Source organism: Cyprinodon tularosa, unplaced genomic scaffold (genome assembly GCF_016077235.1).
Source record: "Cyprinodon tularosa strain WSP-4 unplaced genomic scaffold, ASM1607723v1 ctg1115, whole genome shotgun sequence".
NCBI lineage: Eukaryota > Metazoa > Chordata > Actinopteri > Cyprinodontiformes > Cyprinodontidae > Cyprinodon > Cyprinodon tularosa.
In genome coordinates, this window is record NW_024037911.1 from 59,311 (window position 1) to 79,791 (window position 20,481).

The window sequence follows — 20,481 nt, forward strand, 5'->3', positions numbered from 1 at the left end:
GCCACAGGCTGGAATTACTTCCTGTGGCGGTCTGTGGTGCAGCGTGATGAAATGAGTCTCTGACTTAAGGTGCTTCTGTGGGCGACCAGCACATCATGAAGCGGATGTGCAGAATTGTCCAGCCTGGATTTTATCCTGGCCAACATTCTCCTCTCTGACACTGCTGTGGGGGACTCCACATAGCGGGGGGGGCACAGACTTTGAGCACCCGGGGGCTCACAGGATCCAGGCCTGCAGACTTGCCTGATTAAAGCCTGCTCAGCTGCCTCCTGATATGATCAGGGGTGATGGTCAGTGTGGATGTGGCAGGAGGGGGGGGTGCAGGTGTTTGCCGGAGTGTGCATTCAGTCTGGGAGCCGGGGGAGGAGGTGTGAAGGGGGCTATCACAGGGAGATGAGGGGCTGGGGGTGAGCTGGGTTCACAGAGTCAAAACAGAATCATCTCGTTGGCCACGCCCACACTGCCTTCTGGTCCTCTGCTTCTGGATGGTCTGAAACCAATGATGGTCCTCATTCCACTCCAGCTTCCTCCTTTATGTCCTCCTCTTCTCTAATCTTTGCTTTCGGCTCCCTCTGTATTGTTTGCACCTCCTCATTGCTGCCAGCTCTAAAAAGCCGTCTTCTTACTATTAAGAAGGATCTTTTAGTCCTTTGTCACCCATGAATGGTTATTTGGGTAACAAAGGACAGTATCGATGCAGAAGTTAATGTAATCAGGGACACACTCTCTGAGCCCATTGATGTCCTCGCCATGTGGCTCTCATGACTTTGAATGTCATAATTGTGCCCCAAACAACCTCAGCAGCTCACAGGTTTCTTCTCGTTAAAAGGGGGTTTTTCCTCTTCACTGTCGCTACATGCATGCACAGTGTGGGAGATTGCTGCAGTGAACTCCTGTCATCAAATACTCAATGCAATCAGCTTGTTTTCCTAAGATAAAAGCTTTTTACTCATTGATCTCATTGACTTTGTAAGTCATATATAAGCCATAAAATTATATACATTACATATATTTATTGTGAATTGGTGCAATAGGCTATAAATTGAATGATTATGACTTTGAAATTCAAAATTCTTTCATAAATGTCATATTTATTATGTTTAGTCAGATATTGACTGCCATACATTGGACTTTCTTGTCAAATAACCTTTTTTTTAGGATAGAAAATAAAATAAAATCTTAAATAATATTGCAAACCCGACAAACTTGTGAAGCTAACTAGTAGGAATTTAATTAGGCAGCACTTTCAGTTTCATTTAACCCTTACTAGATTATTGAATTTTGTCAAAAAATAAAGTTATCAAAACAACCAGCTGGAATGTCGTGAAGTATCTCTTTAAATTAGCCCCCCGTGAGGTCCTCCGCTCAGCCCGCCTCTTTTCACTTAATCAGCCAATCTGCGCGCGGCGCACGTGACGAGCAGTCTTTGCATGACCTCATCCCTGGTGTGGGATGACGTCAAATTCAAGATGGATGGAATCACGACCAGCAGACCGAAAGCCACACAACACTGAATAAAGTCCTGGCTGCGTGGAGTCGAGAGCGTTTTCACGACGGGGCGGGTAAGTGTGGACAGGCTAGAATGTTTCTCGCGTGGATTCCCCACGCTGAGCTGGTGTAGAGAGCTGAGGCTTTTTTCCTTTTTCCGCGCTGACGTAACTCTAAAAGGGGATTGAGCTGCTGTGAAAGCCGAGCGGCTCCAGCCTGTGGCGGGCTGTCAGGACGGGCAGGTGGGGGGTTCTGCTCCGGTTGGGCGGTTGATGCTGGAAAACGGTCCGTGGAACCGAACCGAGCGGACCGGAGCGGCTCCGGTTGCTGGGATTAAAAGCCGCGTCCGGAGAAACACGCTCAACTTTTCCGCTCCCCCCTCCCTCTCTCTCTCCTCTGTGGAAGGAGCTGCTGAGAGCCGAGCCGCCGCCGTGTCACGCCGTGTGTCCCCACGGTCACGCTGGCAGAGAGCGTGTGCGTTTCTGACCGGGACCAGACGTTTCTGTCGAAGTTCTGACAAAAGAAACTAAAATAATCCACGCGCTCTGATACAGACAGCCTCCTTCAGCCTCTTTTCTACTTGGATAAAAAGATAAAACTACCACGGAGGCATTTTAATTTCTTATTTTACTTCCAACGTTTCCTCCAAGTTTAAAGCCAGAATCTATGAAGCCTGCTTTAGTTTTTAATGAATGAATGGAGCTTTTTTCCCCCCATTAATAAATATAGAAAGAGTCAAGGCTCTAAACGGAACATCAGCTTCCGTTTGAGATTTTCAAAATAAAGGTCAGATAATAGAACAGGAATCTGTGGGATATTTTATTATAAGAAGATTGGAGGTTTATCTGTGATAAGTGATTTTATCCATATTAAATAATAAAACTGCACGTATACATAAAAGCCAATATGAATAAACAAAAGTTTAAACTAACAAATCTACACCCAATATGCAGAGGTGTAGCCAGAAAATTTTTATACGGGTGGCCAGGCAATAACCAGTGTACACTGAGGGGGGGCACCAAAACCTCAAAGTCTAAATTGTTCCAACAAGAAAATTAACGAGCAAAACATCCATATCTTCTAAATAAAGACAAACTATATTTTCCCACAGCCTTTGCTAACAAATAGACGAATATATTCAAACATTTGTGCTTTCTAGATAAAAGGTAAAGTGGATAAAATTCTTTCAGGTTTGAGTTTCGTGTGAACATCTTTTCCATCGTAATTACCAACTTTTATCAGTAATCATTCTGCATAAAATTGATATTTACAACCACTAATATCTACATACATTGATTATTTAATATGTTTTATTAAAATAGTTATTTATCTATGATTTCACTGAAGAATTCTAGATGATTTGCAGAGATGCATCATTTTCTCTTTAACCCATGAAATACAAAATCTATTTTCTTTACTTATCATCTCTAGTGTGAGTATATCTATTGGCATAATTAACCACAGTGTCTCTGTTGTCAAGTAATTGTTAATATATGAAACTTGAGAGTATTACTGCTGCCAACGTCTGTGTTAGAGGGAAATCATTGGTAGGGGTGGCCACAGGGGTGAATAATGATTGGCTAAGGGTGGCCATGGCCGCCCCTGGCCCCCCATCCAGCTCTGCCTCTGCCAATATGGAAAGAAACAAGCAGTAGGAAATGGTGCAGATAAAAGTTTAAAAGAGAGTTAAATGTATGGAAGATTTAATTTTATTCCTCCACAAATGATTTAGTGTTTATAATAAAACCTCTTGGTGTCTTTAATCTATTAAAATGATGCATGGATTCCCCTGATTGTGTTCAGGTGGATCCATTCATCCAAACCAATAATGTTCTTTGTTTTGTCAGAGCATGTTTGCTTTTATTCCATTGACAGGGAGTTTAGTGTAACAGTTTTATTGTTTGTTTTCTGGATGAGCAAACCCCAACACCGACTGACTTAGACACAGACAACTTTTATTGTCATTTTTTATACACAAAGTGTATTCTAAATGAAATTCTACAGCTCTCATGACATTTCCATTTTCTTAAAGTGCAGCAGTGATCAAATGTAAACAGTGTGGGAGGGAGAAAAACACAGTGCAAAAAATGCATTGATATGGAGGTTCAGAGCATTAAAATATATATATATTTACTTATAAAATATCTAAATATATAGTATTTATGGTGACTGAACCAATGCAGGATCCTGAACTTGTATTTAAAAGTTGTTTATTCATTCAAATGAGACGATTTATATTTAAAGTAAATAAATACATAAATGAACAAATCCATCTTATTTCAGGTTCATAACTTATTGTCTTATTTTATGAATAAATATACTCTTTCTATTAGCAGATCATTTCATTTACTCGCTTAAAGTAACTGAAAATGCAAAATCTGTACCTATTTTTTAAATCAGTTTTTGCGGTGTGTTGCACTCAACATGATCCAAGTCCTGCTATAACTTCATCATGATTATTAATCTATCTATGTTTATTGGCTTTTTTATGATGGAGTATTAAGGTTTTTATCTAAGTGAGGGAAATGTGTTTCAGCCTTACTGTAGGCAGCTAACTGGCATCGTGCCACTGGAATGCTGCAAAAAGTGAACTAAAAGTACATTCATTAAAAACCTGTGTTTTTTCCACTTCATTTATGAATGTAGTAAACTCATCTGCCAACGAAATAAGATTTTTTAGCTTTAAAAAAATGTTAATCTTTATTTTATTTCTAGTGAACTAGGTAAATAAACAATGATCTTACACTAGGTGACAAAAAACACTCATTTTATGTGCAGATAATTTTATTCCAAAAATTCTGATAGGGATATGTCCCTATGGTCCCTATGCATACCTATGCCCATACTGCAGATCATTTTATTTTCTTGCTTAGATGCAAGGAGAAATATTTAAAGAGATATTTAATTATATGACAGTTATAGATCAAATTGGATGAGAAAAAACTTATATATTAGAAATCCCTAAATTCATTTAAAAATAAATAAATGAAGGAGTTTGTTGGTCTACAATGTTTAGGGTCAGGTTCTGCGATATAACTTCTTAAATATAGTTTCTGATGTTGCAGAAGGTCTGCTCAGGTTTCAATGCGATATTTCTTTTTTTGCACCATGTCTTTTCTTCCATACTGTTTATATTTGATTACTGCTGCACTTTAAAGAATGGAAATGTTATAAAAGCTGTACCAAATGAAATCTCCTTTTTGTATACACTCTTCGTATACAAAAACACAATAGAAGTTGTCTAAGTATAGCTTTAGAGAGCCACTCCTATCTGCTCTGCAGGGTTGCCACACTTTTACTGGGCTTTATTGCTTTACCTTTGCTAAAGCTCCAGACTTTGATTCTCAGCACAGGTTGTTGTTGTGAAACACTTTGATTTGAAAGGATTTTTTATACTTCCTGCTTCAGCCGGTGTCTGACAGTAGCTTAGTGTTTTCCTCTCCTCAAATGATGTAATGCTCCATAATTACAAGCGCTTGTATCTGGCTTTGACTTGTTTAACTATTTATAAAAGTAAAAAGGCTCAGCTCGCTGCAGATGAGCTAAAACAACAACCGTAACTATTTTTGTTTTTTTAATACATGCCTGCCTCCCTGTGAAGCACGTCACTGTTGATACCCCAGAATTGTCTGTATTTTTGTCTTAGTGGAAAAAAAAATTGTGAATCATTATTTTAATCGATACATTTGCCACAGAGGAGTAATTACCCACATAAATTTAAAGTCGATACTAAATGAGTGAGATTAGAAATATTTAAGTTTTGGATGCTCTTGTTTCCATCTGCAGCTTCCATTTGGTAGATTTCAGAAAATGTTTGCTTGATGTTTTATATCTTATAAAGTACTCATATTTCCTAATCATAATCAGAAGACATATAAAAATAGTGTTTTCATTTTAACACAATAAAAAACAACAACACTGAGCTCATAAAAGGTCAAAGAAACAGAATTGAACTTAAGTAAAAATGTGAACAAACCTACAGATTGCACAAGCAAAGGAACACAAATGATACACAAGGATTTATATACACTGGCTGATGGGACCATTGTAACACAACAGGGTTAACCAAACAATCTACCAGCAATAAAACAGTACAGTAAAGTTTGTTTAACTGAACTACAGCAAAAAAGGACATCAAAACAAATCAGACAAAATTATACAAATATATTAAACATAAAAACAACCTAAAGGTTTCCCCCTCTCTAGCAGGAGCTAGTGGTGTAGTCCAATTAGTGCTTGTTTTCACGTACTCTGAGCCCTGGCTACCATCTTTGCGAGAGAAAATCTGGGAAAGTATTACTGAAAAAAAGGCTTAATGAAGCTCAAACCCTAATAAGAATTAAGTAGATAGAAATAAAGAAATAAATTGAATGTTTGCGTATTCAAACCAATCAATAAACTTCTGCAAAATTAAAATGCATGATTGTGGCTGGCTGGATGGATAAAGGAATGTAGGTACTTTGAAAACATTCCCACCTTAGGTGTGGTCATGGTTTGTTCCATCACAGGTAAACTCTGTAGTAAATGGATTATAAGGCTATGAAAGCTGTTAAAGATTGATGCTTTTTCTGAAAACCACGTGAGGAAGAATAACCTGCTGGTGGATATTTACAATAACCTGTTAAGATAATATCTGTAACTTTACACTGAGTTGAATAAAAATACAGACTGGTATATTTGCTTATTTTATTCTCTCTTCCAGTAGGTAATTATCGTTTTTTTATGCATTTTTATTGACAGTCGACCATAAAGCATATGAATTTAAAGACTGCTGTCTTTTCTCTTTCAGCCATGGAGAGCCTCGTGCATTACAGCAACCCCTCCCATGCCCTCTCGGTGTTGGGGGTCCTGAACGAGCAGCGGCTGCGGGGCCAGATGTGTGATGTGGTCCTGGTTGTGGCCGACCAGAGGTACCGGGCCCATAAGAGCGTTCTTGCTGCCAGCAGCGAGTATTTCCAGTCTCTTTTCACAAGGATGGACGGAGACTCGCTAAGAGTTGTCAACCTGGACTTCTGTGAACCTGATGCCTTTGAGATAGTTTTGAATTACATTTACTCCTCGTCGCTCTTTGTGGACAAAGGAAGCCTGGCGGCCATTCAGGAGCTCGGCTACAGCCTTGGAATCCCCTTTCTGACTAACATTGTGTCAACAAGGCCACATGCATCCTACTGCGTGTCCAGGAAAAGGCTCTCATTCTCAGAGGGGGAGGAGAATGATGTCCAGACAAGGAGCGTTATCGTGTGCCGGGTCCAGAACAACGCATCTCATCCCTCCCACTCGAATTATCAGGGAAAAACATCCGACAGATCTCCGTCTCAGTACTCTCCTCGAGGGGGGGCTCAACTTTCATCAGGTCATAACTCACATGAGGCAGTCAAAAACTCTGAGTCCAGCAGGAAATCATCAGAGCAGAACAAATCCCCTGAAAGGAAGCCCAGCTATCCTTACTCCACCATTCTAAAAGGAAACCCATCTCGTGTCTCCTCAGTCAGACCTCAGCTAACCTCATCAGTGTCTTTTAGCGACGTCGACGTGCCGCACGTCAGGCTGCAGTCTGGTTCCGACCAGGACATCAAAGAAGAGAACGATGAGCTCCAACACCGCTATCCTAACAACGTCCCCTTCCAGGGTCAGCCCAGACCCCCGAGCCGGGTAACTGACCGGAGCGGCCCCCTGATTAAAAGCCTTCTCAGGAGATCGCTGTCCATGGATAGCCCCGTTCCAGTTTTCTCCCCAACCCTGGAGCTCAAAGATCTCCAAAACCGAGAACAATCAGTCGTCAAAACTGCCTCAGGAGCTGAAACCTTCGCCCACAATGGCAACTCGGCTAGAGAGTCCCCTTTGGTCCCAAGGTCCAGGTTTCACAGCAGGTATGAAACTCAGGTAGAAGGAGAAGTCAGCGTAAAGGCTGAACCCAGCAGTCCCCTTGCTGATCCCATGGACATTGTTAGGATCACAGTCGGAGACTCTCTGCCGGTCAACCTGAAAGACTTGCAAACTAATTACAGCCAGGGCTCCAGGACGGATTTTAGCCAAGGGAAAAGGAAAGACCGGCCAGAGAATAGAAGGTACCCTTTGAAAAAAAGCAAAGTATTCAAAGAACACGTTGCTTCAAAGGAAACGGATGTTTCAGAGACTGAGCCTCAGTATGAAAACAGCGACCGTGGTGAAAACATCGGGGAACCGTCGCAGCTTAAGATTTTCAAATGCTGGAGCTGCCTAAAGGTTTTCCGCTCCAGCGCTGGACGGCATCGCCACATCAACATGTATCACAACCCGGAGAAGCCGTACGCTTGTGACATCTGCCACAAGCGGTTTCACACCAACTTTAAAGTGTGGACTCACTGCCAGACCCAGCACGGGGTTGTCCAGAATCCGGCGTCATCCTCCAGCTCGTCTATGCTGGATGAAAAGTTCCAGAAGAAGCTTATAGATATTGTGCGAGAGAGAGAAATAAAGAAAGCTTTGCTCTGGAAGCTGAAGAGGAATAAGCAGGGTTTGCAGTCTCCTTCTCTTGCCAAAAAGAGATCAAGGTCCAGCTTTGTGTGTCCCTACTGTGGCAAAGCGTTTGGGTTCCAGTCCCAGTACCGGCAGCATTTAAGGACACACCCTGCTGAGAAGGCCGACCAGGAGACGGGGATTGAGGGTGTTATGTATCCGGAACAGGATGAGATCATTCAAGAGAACAGTACAGGGAGTGGGGTTTACTCGTGCAGGCTTTGTAACATGAAGCTGTCCTCCCTGGCAGAGCAGGGCGACCACGAAAGGGGCTGTCGACACTCCACCGTGTGCCCTTACTGCGGCCTCCGCTTCTCCAGCCCCGTCGTCAAGAAGGACCACGAGGCCCATTGTAGGTACAAGAAACTGACATGTCTGGAATGCATGCGCACCTTCAAATCTTCCTTCAGCATTTGGCGCCACCAGGTGGAAGTCCACAACCAGAACATGATGACTGGTAAGAACCAGATCCACCTTAACCAACCGGACGAAACCGGAAGCAACGAGGACGTACTCAAAGAGGAGCCTTACAGCGATGAGCCTTCCACCCCCGGGAGCTTTCCAGAGAACAGCTACAAAGACTCGTTGGGTCCACCCCTGTATGACTCGGAGGAATCCTCGCCTGAGGACCTGAGCATGGGCCACCAAGGCAAACTGGTGGTGAAGGAAGAACCGCTAGAGGAAGCGGTGAGTGATAGGGACACCTTGGAGCCCGGCAATACCGGACCAGAGGAAGCCGGGGTGTGGCCTTGCGAGAAATGCGGCAATCTGTTCAGCTCTCGCAAAGACCTGGAGCGGCACCAGGAGCTGCTGTGCCACATCAAGCCCTTCATCTGCCACGTCTGCAACAAAGCTTTCAGAACCAACTTCCGCCTTTGGAGCCACTTTCAGTCTCACATGTCTACTGCCAACGAAGCCGGTGCCAGAGAGATCAACCCGCACGCTCCTCCGCAGTCTCCTTCGCCGCCCCTGACTCCCCAGAACTCTGAGCGCCACTCTCCACAATCCTCTGTGCTCAGGTCTCCACAAGCACCACCAGCAGCGACCATCCCTGAGGAGTCGAGCAGCCCGGAGCCCTGCGACACTTCAGTGCACAAGACCAACAAGCCCGGAGCAGAACCCAGCAGCCACAACTCTCTGTCCAGATCCAACAGCAGGGAGAACCCGGGTGGCCCCCAGGAGCCGGACACGCTCTTCTACCACGCTCCTTCCCTGTCGGCGCTGACTTTTAAGAGGCAGTACATGTGCAAGCTCTGCCACAGAACCTTCAAGACGGCATTCAGTCTGTGGAGCCACGAGCAGAGCCACAGCCACGTGTAGCGCCGCCAGAGTCGCCTTTCTTTGAACACTTCGTACCAGAAGGTGAACGTCTCGGCGTGAAAAACCCAGACTCTGAATGTAAAGCTCATGTGCTTGCCTCCAGCTGTATAACTCAAAGGGGCCATGTGTGTTAGAGGTGTAAACATGAATGTGCAATCAAGTGCTAGATTCCCCTGTAAGATGATTAAAAAAGCAGTCGCTTCTTTGAAAACGGTGTATCAGAATATATCTTTTTATTATCTTTAGTTGTTTGTATTTACCCCAGTGTGTGTTTACTGAAAAGCGAGGTACAGAGTTGCTGCGCTGTAACTCTTTAGATGTAAAAGAGGAAGCGGCTTTATATCTCGTCCTCTCAGAATACGGTGGACAGTGCTTTAAGGTTCTTCAAGCTGCTGTTTAAGTAAATAACAATGCTTTTGCGTTTCTGTTCGCCCTTTCACCTGGTGCCAGTGGTGTCCCTTCACCTTCTATCAGTGGCCTCAAAGATAAACTCAATATGCACTTTGTTTAAAAGCTTAACTCTGTTACGGGACGACGTGGACGCCGCTGCTTCAGGTCATTTAGAGGATCAAAACCATTGAAATGTTTTCCTGCAAGTCTCATTCTGGCTTGGAGGAAGACTTCAAATGTATATTCCTGATAATCAGCCTATTGACTTATGTTTACTTGTGTATATATATGAATCAGGTTGTTCAGTCCAGTGATTCATCATATGGTTTTAAAAAACCTACATAAGTTTTCTATATCTTTTTCTCTTTGCTTTGTTAACATTACAGGTAAATAGGTAAATAAACCCAATTTATTGCAGCAGCAAACGTCAAAACACAGAAAATTTCAACCTTTGTTGTGAGTTTATTTATTCAGTGGAGAAATCTAATTTTAAAGGAGTAGTTTTTCACACATTTGTTTGTAAGTTGGGCAGCATTTGGTTTTATAACAGTTTTTCAATGCTGCAGCAAACAGATTGTGAGCTCAATTTCTCTGTGGCTCACTCCTTAGGAGTCATGTGGGGGAAAAAAGGCAGATATAGTGTCTGAAGAAGCGATTTCAACTTGCAAAGTTGCATGCAGCAGATATACCCAAAGTGGGTCCTCGCAGGCTGCTGTCCTGCAGGTTTCAGAGGTTTCCCTGCTTTAGCACAGCTGGTTCTGATGATTGCAGTTCAATAAAAGCCTGTTTATCAGCAATCGATGAAAATCAGCTGTGCTGAAGCAGAGAAACCGCTAAAACCTGCAGCACAGCGGCCCACGAGGACCGACTTTGGGTATGCCTGGCCTACAGCATCACTACTAGATCCTTAAACTCAGATTGCTCCCAGGCGCTGCAGCCAATCACTGCTTCCTGAGGCGGTTGGTTAATGCAAATGTTAAAACACATAATTTTTGTTGTTTTTTTTATATCAAATCTTCTAATTAATATAATTTAGGTTTGTTTCTACAGTTTTCCCCAAGATCTTCCACTGTTATGTGCTAAAAAGCTCGGGCAGTGTCCCCAGTTTACTATCTGGCTAAAAGATGCCTGTTATTTTTAAATGGCAAACAGAAAGACACTTCTCAGTGATTAGACGCTGCTAGAACCTCCTGGACTGTTAGGTGTATCAGGGTGTGTCAATGGTGATTTTCTTTAATGATTTATCCCAGCTGAATAAATATGCTGATTTTGAAGATGGGGTTTATTTCTAAATTATTAGTTTGCTGCTGAGAAAAAGAGATTAATTTATTTTAGGGCTTTTTTTCCCACTTTTTTTACCAGGACGAGAAGTTGTGCTGCGCACAGTTTTAATGTCGTTCTAATCGTCCTTTCTCAGCTCCTTTTACTTTCTGTTGGAGCCTGCAGAACCGCGGCCTTTCAGCCAGACATGGGATGATGGATTTATTCATGTTTTCAAAGCTTTATGCAGTTTTCTTTCATCTTTACATAAAAGCACAAATGATTTTCAGAGGAATTGTGACTCAGGCATTTTAAGGCGGTAATGTTTTGAGGAATATCCAAAAAGAAACAAAAATAATCAGATTTATAAAGATGATTATAATTTTATTCCAGTGGTTTTGCAGTTGTATTCTTGTATCAGTAGATATTCCTGCTTTGGCTCGGTGGATTAAATCTTTGTCCTAAATTATTCTGATTATTAGGAGGAAGACCAGATGGGTTCTGTTTTTGCTTTTTTTAAGGTTCAGCAAAATGCTGCATAGTGACGTTCTGCAGAAAGTCTGTATTGCTACTAGTGCTCTTAATATCGTGTGAGAATTTCACAGAAACGAATAGACTCGTGTAGACAGAAGTGTTTGTATTCTCAATTTTGTACCTTTTTTTTTTGGTAGTAAAAGCAGAAGTTTGATCTTTTTACTCTTCCTGTACTCTTATTGCAATAACGGATATTTGTATCGGTTGCATAATTGTTGCTGTTGGAGACTCGGTGTTGAAGTTTTCTACGTTTATTTTGTGCAACACTTCTGTAATAAAGGGTAACAGTGGAGTATCGATGCTATCTGTGGTGAATCCTTTCAGAGGTTTCAATCTTATAATGCAGGACGGTCATTTTTTATGTTTCATCAAAACAAAGGAAATATTTATTCATGCGTATCTATAAGCTTTGATGAACAAAATAGTTGGTATCCTTGTTTAATGAAAAAAAAGTGAGTGGTCAATGAAATAATTCAAATCAGGCAAGGTTAATAATAAATAAAAATTAAATGGAAATGAACAGATGAAAGCCAGACATTGCTTTCCAATAAGGCTTCAGCAGAGTGATTTGAAAAAATAATTGTAAAGAAGGGCCTGAACAATAATGTTTCCCTTAACTTAAGATTTTGTTGCCCAACTTTTAGAGTCAATCGTTTCAATCAATTGATTCCTGTCCCTGTCAGTCAGACCTCTGCGACTCTCAGCAGGTATTCTGCTCCACTCCTCATTAACAAACTGATCCAGGAGTTTCAGGCTTGAAGGCTGCCTTTTCCAGACGGCATGATTTAGATTCTGCTCAACAGGATTACGGTCAGAGCTCCTGGTGAACTCCCAGCTCTTCCTGGCTGTTTCTATCTCTGCGTTTTGGCTAATTATCCTGTTGAAGATCCACGACCTGCGACTCAGACAGAGCTTTCAGACACTGCAGGTTATTTCTCTCTAAAATCCCTGATAGTCTGCAGATTTCATAGGACCCTGCAGAGATTCAGACACCCTGCGCCAGATGAAGCAAAGGAGCCCTGAGCACAACAGAGCCTCCTCCATGTTAAACAATAGGGACAGTGTTGTTCTCTCGACATGCTTCTTTGAACATAAAGCTGATTTGCCTTAATAAAAAGGTCCATCTTTGTCTCATCTGTCCATAGGACAGTATACCAGAAGGGTTATGGCACGTTAACATGTAGTTTGGTCTCCCATTAAGCTGAGTTGACCTGAGGTTCTGAGTTTGAGCCCCACTCCCACAGACTGCCACTCTGGGTCCCTGAGCAAGAGCCTTAACCCCATACTGCTCCCCGCGTGCCCCACAATGGCAGGTGCTCCCCTGGGGAATGGGATAAATGCAGAGATTGAATTTCTTTGCTCTGTACATGTGACAATTTAATAACAATAAAAATTAAAAAAAAGCTTTTAAGTTGACCTTTAATCTCTTATTCTACCATTCATATTGTCTTTCTCTTAGATTTGTCATTAATTTTCCTCCTGCAGCCACGTCCAGGGAGGTCAGCTACCATTCCATGGATCTTACATTTCTGAATAACGAGCCGCTGTAGTCACAGGAGCATCAAGCTGCTTGGAGATGGTCTTACAGCCTTTACCTTTAACATGCTTCTCTATCATTTTCATTCTGATCTCCTGAGACGACTCTTTCCTTCTCTTTCTCTGGTCTGTGTTGAGTGTGGTACACACCATGTCAGTAGTCCTATGTATAGGTCATCTGGCTGATTACTACATGGTAGACTACTGTCCTGCTAATGAGCAGACACACCGTGATTTAATGTTTACCCTTGGTCATATTTTCAGTCGTTTCTGGGGGAACCATAATTTTTTTTCCAGGCCTGTTTCATTAGATTAAATAATTCTGTTAAAGCATGGTTAAAATTGCAATGTCTGACTTTTATTTGATCCTTTTCATACAATTTGTATTTATCATTTCTTTTGTCAGATTTAAGGTTTTTTTTCTGTGACCATTTGGGCTTTTTCTTTCATTAAATTAAGAAAGCCAATAATAACGTCCAGCTGTGTATAGATAGAAAACAATGGCAACATTTTTGCCTAAGTCTACCTTTGTAGCTTCAGTTTTTCTGCTCATAATTCCTGTTTTTATCTGATTAAATGCATATTTTATAGCCAGGATCTGCTTTTGCTTAAACACTGAAACCCATTTTCAGCCTTTGCAGCTGACCTTAACTCAGTCTAGTCATATGATCAGTAGAGATGCAGCCGTGAAAGAGGCCCTGCTGAAATCACTTCATCAGCTGAATACCTTCTGAGAAAACCCTGCTGCCATGATTGCTGTGCGTCACTGTAGCCTAATGTGTAAGGAAAGAAAACTGGCCCAGAAGGATCATCAGAAGCTGAGCACCTCAGCTGACTTCAGCGCATCTAAGAGTTTCCAGGAAACAACAGAAAGGTGATCTACTTTGCCACCAGCACAGAGCTTCCCTTCATCAACGCCAGACGTGTTAGAGTGGATCAGTGAGCAGAGCAGATGATGTTAATGTCCAGGAGCAACAGAGTAAAGAGGAGCTGGAAGTCAGATTTCTACCAAAGAATGAAGCTCAGGAACGCTGCAGAAATTTATCTAAAAATAAGGTCACCGTTTCTGCCCTTAAATTAATAGTATAGCATTGTCCTTCCTGCTCAAAACAAACATACACGTATTTGAGTTTTGCAGCGTGGCTAAAAGAGGAGATGAAAAAAACGATCTCAGAAAGCAAATTCCTCCAAAAATAAAAATACACTATATTGCCAAAAGTATTTGCTCACCCATCCAAATTATTGGAATCAGGTGTTCCAATCACTTCCATGGCCACAGGTGTATAAATTCAAGCACCTAGGCATGCAGACTGTTTTTACAAACATTTGTGAAAGAATGGGTCGCTCTCAGGAGCTCAGTGAATTCCAGCGTGGAACTGTGATAGGATGCCACCTGTGCAACAAATCCAGTCGTGAAATTTCCTCGCTCCTAAATATTCCACAGTCAACTGTCAGCTGTATTATAAGAAAATGGAAGTGTTTGGGAACGACAGCAACTCAGCCACGAAGTGGTAGGCCACGTAAACTGACGGAGCGGGGTCAGCGGATGCTGACGCGCATAGTGCGAAGAGGTCGCCAACTTTCTGCAGAGTCAATCACTACAGACCTCCAAACTTCATGTGGCCTTCAGATTAGCTCAAGAACAGTGCGCAGAGAGCTTCATGGAATGGGTTTCCATGGTCGAGCAGCTGCATCCAAGCCATACATCACCAAGTGCAATGCAAAGCGTCGGATGCGGTGGTGTAAAGCACGCCGCCACTGGACTCTAGAGCAGTGGAGACGCGTTCTCTGGAGTGACGAATCGCGCTTCTCCATCTGGCAATCTGATGGACGGGTCTGGGTTTGGCGGTTGCCAGGAGAACGGTACTTGTCTGACTGCATTGTGCCAAGTGTAAAGTTTGGTGGAGGGGGGATTATGGTGTGAGGTTGTTTTTCAGGAGCTGGGCTTGGCCCCTTAGTTCCAGTGAAAGGAACTCTGAATGCTTCAGCATACCAAGACATTTTGGACAATTCCATGCTCCCAACTTTGTGGGAACAGTTTGGAGCTGGCCCCTTCCTCTTCCAACATGACTGTGCACCAGTGCACAAAGCAAGGTCCATAAAGACATGGATGACAGAGTCTGGTGTGGATGAACTTGACTGGCCTGCACAGAGTCCTGACCTCAACCCGATAGAACACCTTTGGGATGAATTAGAGCGGAGACTGAGAGCCAGGCCTTCTCGTCCAACATCAGTGTGCGACCTCACAAATGCGCTTCTGGAAGAATGGTCAAAAATTCCCATAAACACACTCCTAAACCTTGTGGACAGCCTTCCCAGAAGAGTTGAAGCTGTTCTAGCTGCAAAGGGTGGACCGACGTCATATTGAACCCTATGGATTAGGAACGGGATGTCACTTAAGCTCATATGTGAGTCAAGGCAGGTGAGCAAATACTTTTGGCAATATAGTGTATCTGGTGATGTACGGATTTTTCCAGCATGAAGGAGCAGAAAAAAACAAAGAAAAATGATTAATATAGAAGGACGGATCCGAGCGTCTTGGCTCCTAATTATACTTTAATCTCAGGTTGTAAATGTATAAAGAGTTTTTTTAACTTTAACCACTAAAAACTAGAATGATCAGTTTGGGTTTGATCTGGAAGCACAGGCATAACTTTATGAAGGACTGAGTTGGACATGTCCTCATCAACTTTGTCCTGGTAGGGACAGTCCCCACCAATAATTTCAATACATAGACTTTGGTAATGTGTGGGTCAAATTTCTAGAATTGATTTTGCTGCTTTTGAAGGAGGATATATTCACTGGTGTAGCTGAGAGGGAAAACATCCATCAATCCATGTTTTTCTGGATGGATTGACTGATGGATGAATGAAACTGAAACTGTGTGCATTCTAGAGAGGCATGATATATTGCTGTTGGCATCAGAATTGGCTGTTATTCATTCTTTTTTATACATTAATGCCTACCTACCAATAAATAACAGTGTATTTTGGTTCTTTTGTGTTCTCATCAATAGGAAAGCATTCAATAAATATATGTTTGAGCTAATTTTTTGTAGGTCCATCAGTCCCCACCTTAAGAGTGTCCCCACCAAGTTTCATTACAAAGTTACACCCTTGTCTGGAAGCTCCAACACTGCAAAGACAATCTAAAAATAACTAAAGATTTCTTAAAACAAGTGTAATTACGCTTAATTTAAGTAGGTAAATAAGAGGATTTGCCAATGGAATGAGGATTTTTACTCTTAAAGTCGTAGGGAAGTCATATTTAAATGTCAAATCATTCTGGCTTAAACATGTATATAAATGTACTCTTTATTAACATATATTGTCCCAAAATTTAGAAAATTTCTGTAAAAAAAAAATAAAAAAATGCTGTCTTAAAATCAGTGTTTTTTCTTTATTATCTTATGCAGGCCAGTTAGTTGTAAGTCAGCCTGAACACCTAAATTCAGCCAATCATATATCAACCATCATCTGTCAATCATGTTTTCGGTCATAGCATCTTGATTCATATGTCGCAGCTAATATACCCAACAGTTGAAATAAGAATCATTTCCTTTCCCATTGAGTTGCGTCCCAGTGTTCACGGGGATGGACGTCTGTCTTCAGCAGGCGTAGAGCTAACAGAACTGGCAGCGTTGCGAGGCAAGGGCTCAAACATGTACGGCTGGCAGCCTTCTACACCAAACCAAGCTTCTGCCGCCCTGGCGTCCTCTTCCACAACATCTTTGTCCCCGCTTTCCTCCTCTAAATAAAAAATGGATGACAGAGGAGACTCATCCACGATCTCCTTCACAAAACTCTCCTCCTCTTGCATGTTTCCTCTGTCCATAGCGTTCCTTGACAGCGTCTTTTCTAAGGCACCAATTTAGTGCTACTTGGTCCCAATGGAATTTCCCATTGGGAACCTACTAGCACTAAGTTGCTAACTGGTTAGCAAGATGCTTCCAATAAAGCAGCCACAATCAAACTTGCTTTCAAACCTTCTGCCTTAACAATCCCGCCCCCTTGATAAATGACCAATCACATTCACTTTATTCACTCGTGTAAAGTCGTGCACCACTCAGGAGAATACGGAAGTGCATCGGGTAGAACAGTTTCCCTACTACTTTAAATTAAGATAATTACATAAAATGCACTTGAAATGAGACAAAGCAACTGTATTTTTTTTATTTTAAATGTAAATTGTCTTGCTCTATTGGCAAAGTGTCTCACTTACCTCACTTATTTGAAGAAAAATTTATTTTCTTAGGTTTACATTTTTTGCAGTGAAGGTTTTAGAGAAAAGTGGCCAAACCGTAACAATCTTGACTCATCCGATGTTTGTTACTAAAAGCTGTTTCAAGGTTTTAGGTAAGTTTAAATGTAAATAAGTCATACATCCAGCTTAAAATCTCTTCTTTCTATTCGGCTGTTTTTTCTTGTATTTAAAAACAACAAGCTAGATGTTAATCAGGCAGCTAATATCTGTGCAGGCCTGCTCTGATTTGGACGCAGAGTAATTCCACGTGTTGCTTTCCTGTTGGCAGACATTTTAACCCTGCAGAGGATGTTTCTCAGGTTGTGGGACACCGTGACACACTGTGACTGGAAACCAGGGGGTGAACTTAGGATGTGATAGCTATAATATGGAAAAAAAAAAAAAACACACACACAAACTGGAAATCCTGTTCTCACTTCTAAGGTCAGATTCACCATGAAAACACACGCAGAGGAAGTTTTTTGTTTTTTGTAATAGATAAGCAAAGTCAACCTTTAACCATTTTGGAAAAGACTCAGGTTTTTCTGTCTTTATCTGTTTCAGTCTTTAGGTAAAGTTTGATGAGATTGAGGATTTTATTAAGAAAATCAACACTATTTACAGACGGTGGGTTAAATGATTTTAGAGCAAAGAAATCTTCATAATAAGGAAAAAATGATTGGAAAAATGAAAAGAATCACAGCGGATCTTTACACCGGTGACGTCAAACGCAGCTTTAAAGCTGCAGCAGGACAGAGCTCTCAAACGTAAGCAGGTAGTGATGCACAGAGGGGCCCCTCACAGGGCCAAAGAGGGGCCGCTCACAGGGCCAAAGAGGGGCCGCTCACAGGGCCAAGGTGTCTTTTATCAGCCTCCTCATGGTGGTGCTCACTGAGGTCCCCAGAGAGTCAGTGATCTGGTATGTGATCTTATACAGGTATGGCTGGACGTCCTTCAGGCTGGTGTCAAAAACATTGCCCACCTCAGACTGGGTGGGCATCTTTGGCAGGTATTCGTGGCGGTTTATGACCTCCACCACGTTGATCACCTTCTCCCCCAGCTTTTCGCCCACTTTCTCCCTGCAGATCTGCCTCTCCTGCTCGTTCGCTAGGTTAACCGTGTTGACTTTGATGCTCCACACCTCCCATGGGATGCACTCGTCGGAGAAGGGCCAGCGAGACTTCTTCTTCTGGTAGAACTCCAGGGAGATCTGCCCCATGCCGTCGCTGCTCAAAGCATCCTGCAGGAAAAACAAACAATTGAGTTTATTTCTAAGACGCCAATTAACAACATGTGTAATTTCAGGGCACTTTACAGTTCAACAGATCACTGATTCAAAGTTTTCTATCTAAGGAAAACCAGTTGATTGCATCGACTCATTGAATCAATCCCTCACACTAAGTATGCTTGTAGCGACAGTGGAGAGGAAAAACTCCCTTTTAACAGGAAGAAACCTCCAGCAGAACCAGGCTCAGTGTGAACGGCCATCTGCTGAGGCTGACTGGGGTTCAAGGAGACAGAAGGAGAGATACAAAAAGCAGCTGTAAAAGGTGGCCCCGTCCAGGAAACACTCCCATGTCAGAGAATGAAGAGAGCACATCCAGCCAGTCACAGTCAGAGAAACAGGACTACACTGGAAAACAGGCCAAACTCCAACATCTATAAAGAATTTTGTTGATGGCAGCAGCAGAATGTTAGAGATTGAACTAACAGATCCTGCAGAGTGGGGGAATTGAGATAGGATGATGAAAAAGGGATCCCTTTGTCCTCCAGCGGTCTAAGCCTATAGCAGCATAACTATAGAGATAGCTCAGGACAAACATCATAATCAGCATTTACAGGCCTCCTCCTCCTCAAACATGACAGCCCATAATCAGACACAAAAGCCACATCATTACCTTGAATTCAGACACCGCTTTCCTGATGGCCCTGTCCAGCTCCTCAGAGGACACCCTGACGAAGGTGAAGTCAATGAAATCGCAGTCGATGTCCTGTGTGCCCACGGTGCCTATGGAGTAGGTGCCCTCCTTCTTGTAGTGAAACTTGCCTGTGCTTCGATGCAGCAGGATGGTGTGTAGTAAGGCCAGCATAGCTTCCTCCACCTGCCGGGCCTCCACCGTCACCTCCAGGACCTCCGAGCGACAGTTCATCCTCAGACGTCGCCTGTTTCCATTTACAGACGAAGAAAACAAGCGGGAGGGTCACGGCAGCTCCAACAGCTCGGATGACGAACGTGTTTTATTTGTTTACCTCTGAAAATGGGCGGAGACTTCCGCGCTGTTTCACACCGTTCAACGAAGCACATCGAAGGGGTTTACCCCTAAAACAAAACTAGGTTTTAAGTTAGAAATGGGATTAGCAGGGATAAATATACAACAGCTAAATACAGTGGATGTTTGCTGTAAGTCAAGTATGGACGCAGCGATTAGCCTGAAGTTAGTGTCCGATTCGGCGCTTCCGCCGCCGATCTTAAGTAAAGGGTCCTTCCGCTGTTTTTTTGGTTTTTTTTCTGTTGTTGTTTTTTTACTTGTTTTATTTAAAAACGGAACTACTTTCATTATTAAGACTCAAATACACTACTCAGATATTAATGTGTTCTTAATATGTGGTTATACTAATTGCATTGCCTTTCTTGATCAGATACTGCATAGAAAATACTTTCTCATTCAACTTTTGGCAAAGATTGAATAGAGGTGTGTAGTTACTACTAATATCTGAGGATTAGAATAGAATAGAGTAGAATAGAATAGAATAGAATAGAATAGAATAGAATAGAATAGAATAGAAAACCTCTTTATTGTCCCACAATGGAGAAATTGAGGTATTACAGCAGCGAAAGGTTATAGCAGCAAAGTGGTCACACAATGTGGACCTCAGGAAGTGTATAGAAATAACACAATATGTAAAAGAGTTAAATAAATAAACAAATAAGAAACTACACTAGAGTGTTTTTACAATATAAATGTGTTGTGTCTGGAGAGTAAATAAACAGCTGTGGACATTTTTACAAAAATTGATATTTGAAAATAGCTGCAACATCAGAGATGTGGAAATGACAGCAGCATGCTATTTAACTGACTAAGGTAGAAACTGCAGAATCAGCATGAATATAACAACTCGTTGAGTTTCTTGGGAACAGTGGTGGTTATAAAGTCTTCCAGCTGCTGGGAGGAAGGATCTGTGATAACGCTCCCTGGTGCATTTAGGGAGCAG

General features: G+C 42.2%; 2 protein-coding genes across 3 annotated transcripts; one reads left to right on the forward strand and one right to left on the reverse strand.

Annotated features, from left to right (window-relative positions):
• The first annotated feature begins 1,415 nt into the window (after positions 1 to 1,415).
• On the forward strand, positions 1,416 to 11,787 carry zbtb21 (zinc finger and BTB domain containing 21). The gene is made up of 2 exons (XM_038298937.1): positions 1,416 to 1,562; positions 6,278 to 11,787. The coding sequence occupies exon 2, from the start codon at positions 6,280 to 6,282 to the stop codon at positions 9,304 to 9,306; it is 3,027 nt and encodes a 1,008-aa protein (XP_038154865.1). The 5' UTR covers positions 1,416 to 1,562; positions 6,278 to 6,279; the 3' UTR covers positions 9,307 to 11,787.
• A 5,973-nt stretch (positions 11,788 to 17,760) lies between these two features.
• On the reverse strand, positions 17,761 to 19,651 carry atg101 (autophagy related 101). Of its 2 annotated transcripts, XM_038298948.1 has the most exons (4): positions 19,519 to 19,651; positions 19,167 to 19,431; positions 18,111 to 18,508; positions 17,761 to 18,064 (listed from the first exon to the last, which is right to left on the reverse strand). In XM_038298948.1, the coding sequence occupies exons 2-3, from the start codon at positions 19,416 to 19,418 to the stop codon at positions 18,113 to 18,115; spliced, it is 648 nt and encodes a 215-aa protein (XP_038154876.1). In that variant the 5' UTR covers positions 19,419 to 19,431; positions 19,519 to 19,651; the 3' UTR covers positions 17,761 to 18,064; positions 18,111 to 18,112. The 2 variants fall into 2 exon arrangements, with proteins under 2 accessions (XP_038154876.1, XP_038154883.1); XM_038298955.1 differs by having other exon boundaries at positions 19,167 to 19,651.
• Positions 19,652 to 20,481: the final 830 nt, after the last annotated feature.

Excerpts from the sequence above, each read along its gene's own strand:
- zbtb21 (XM_038298937.1), top strand. The coding sequence starts at position 6,280 with ATGGAGAGCCTCGTGCATTACAGCAACCCCTCCCATGCCCTCTCGGTG.
- atg101 (XM_038298948.1), bottom strand. The coding sequence starts at position 19,418 with ATGAACTGTCGCTCGGAGGTCCTGGAGGTGACGGTGGAGGCCCGGCAG. Across the intron at positions 18,509-19,166 it reads AAGCGGTGTCTGAATTCAAG|GATGCTTTGAGCAGCGACGG; the intron begins GTAATGATGTGG and ends TTTTTCCTGCAG.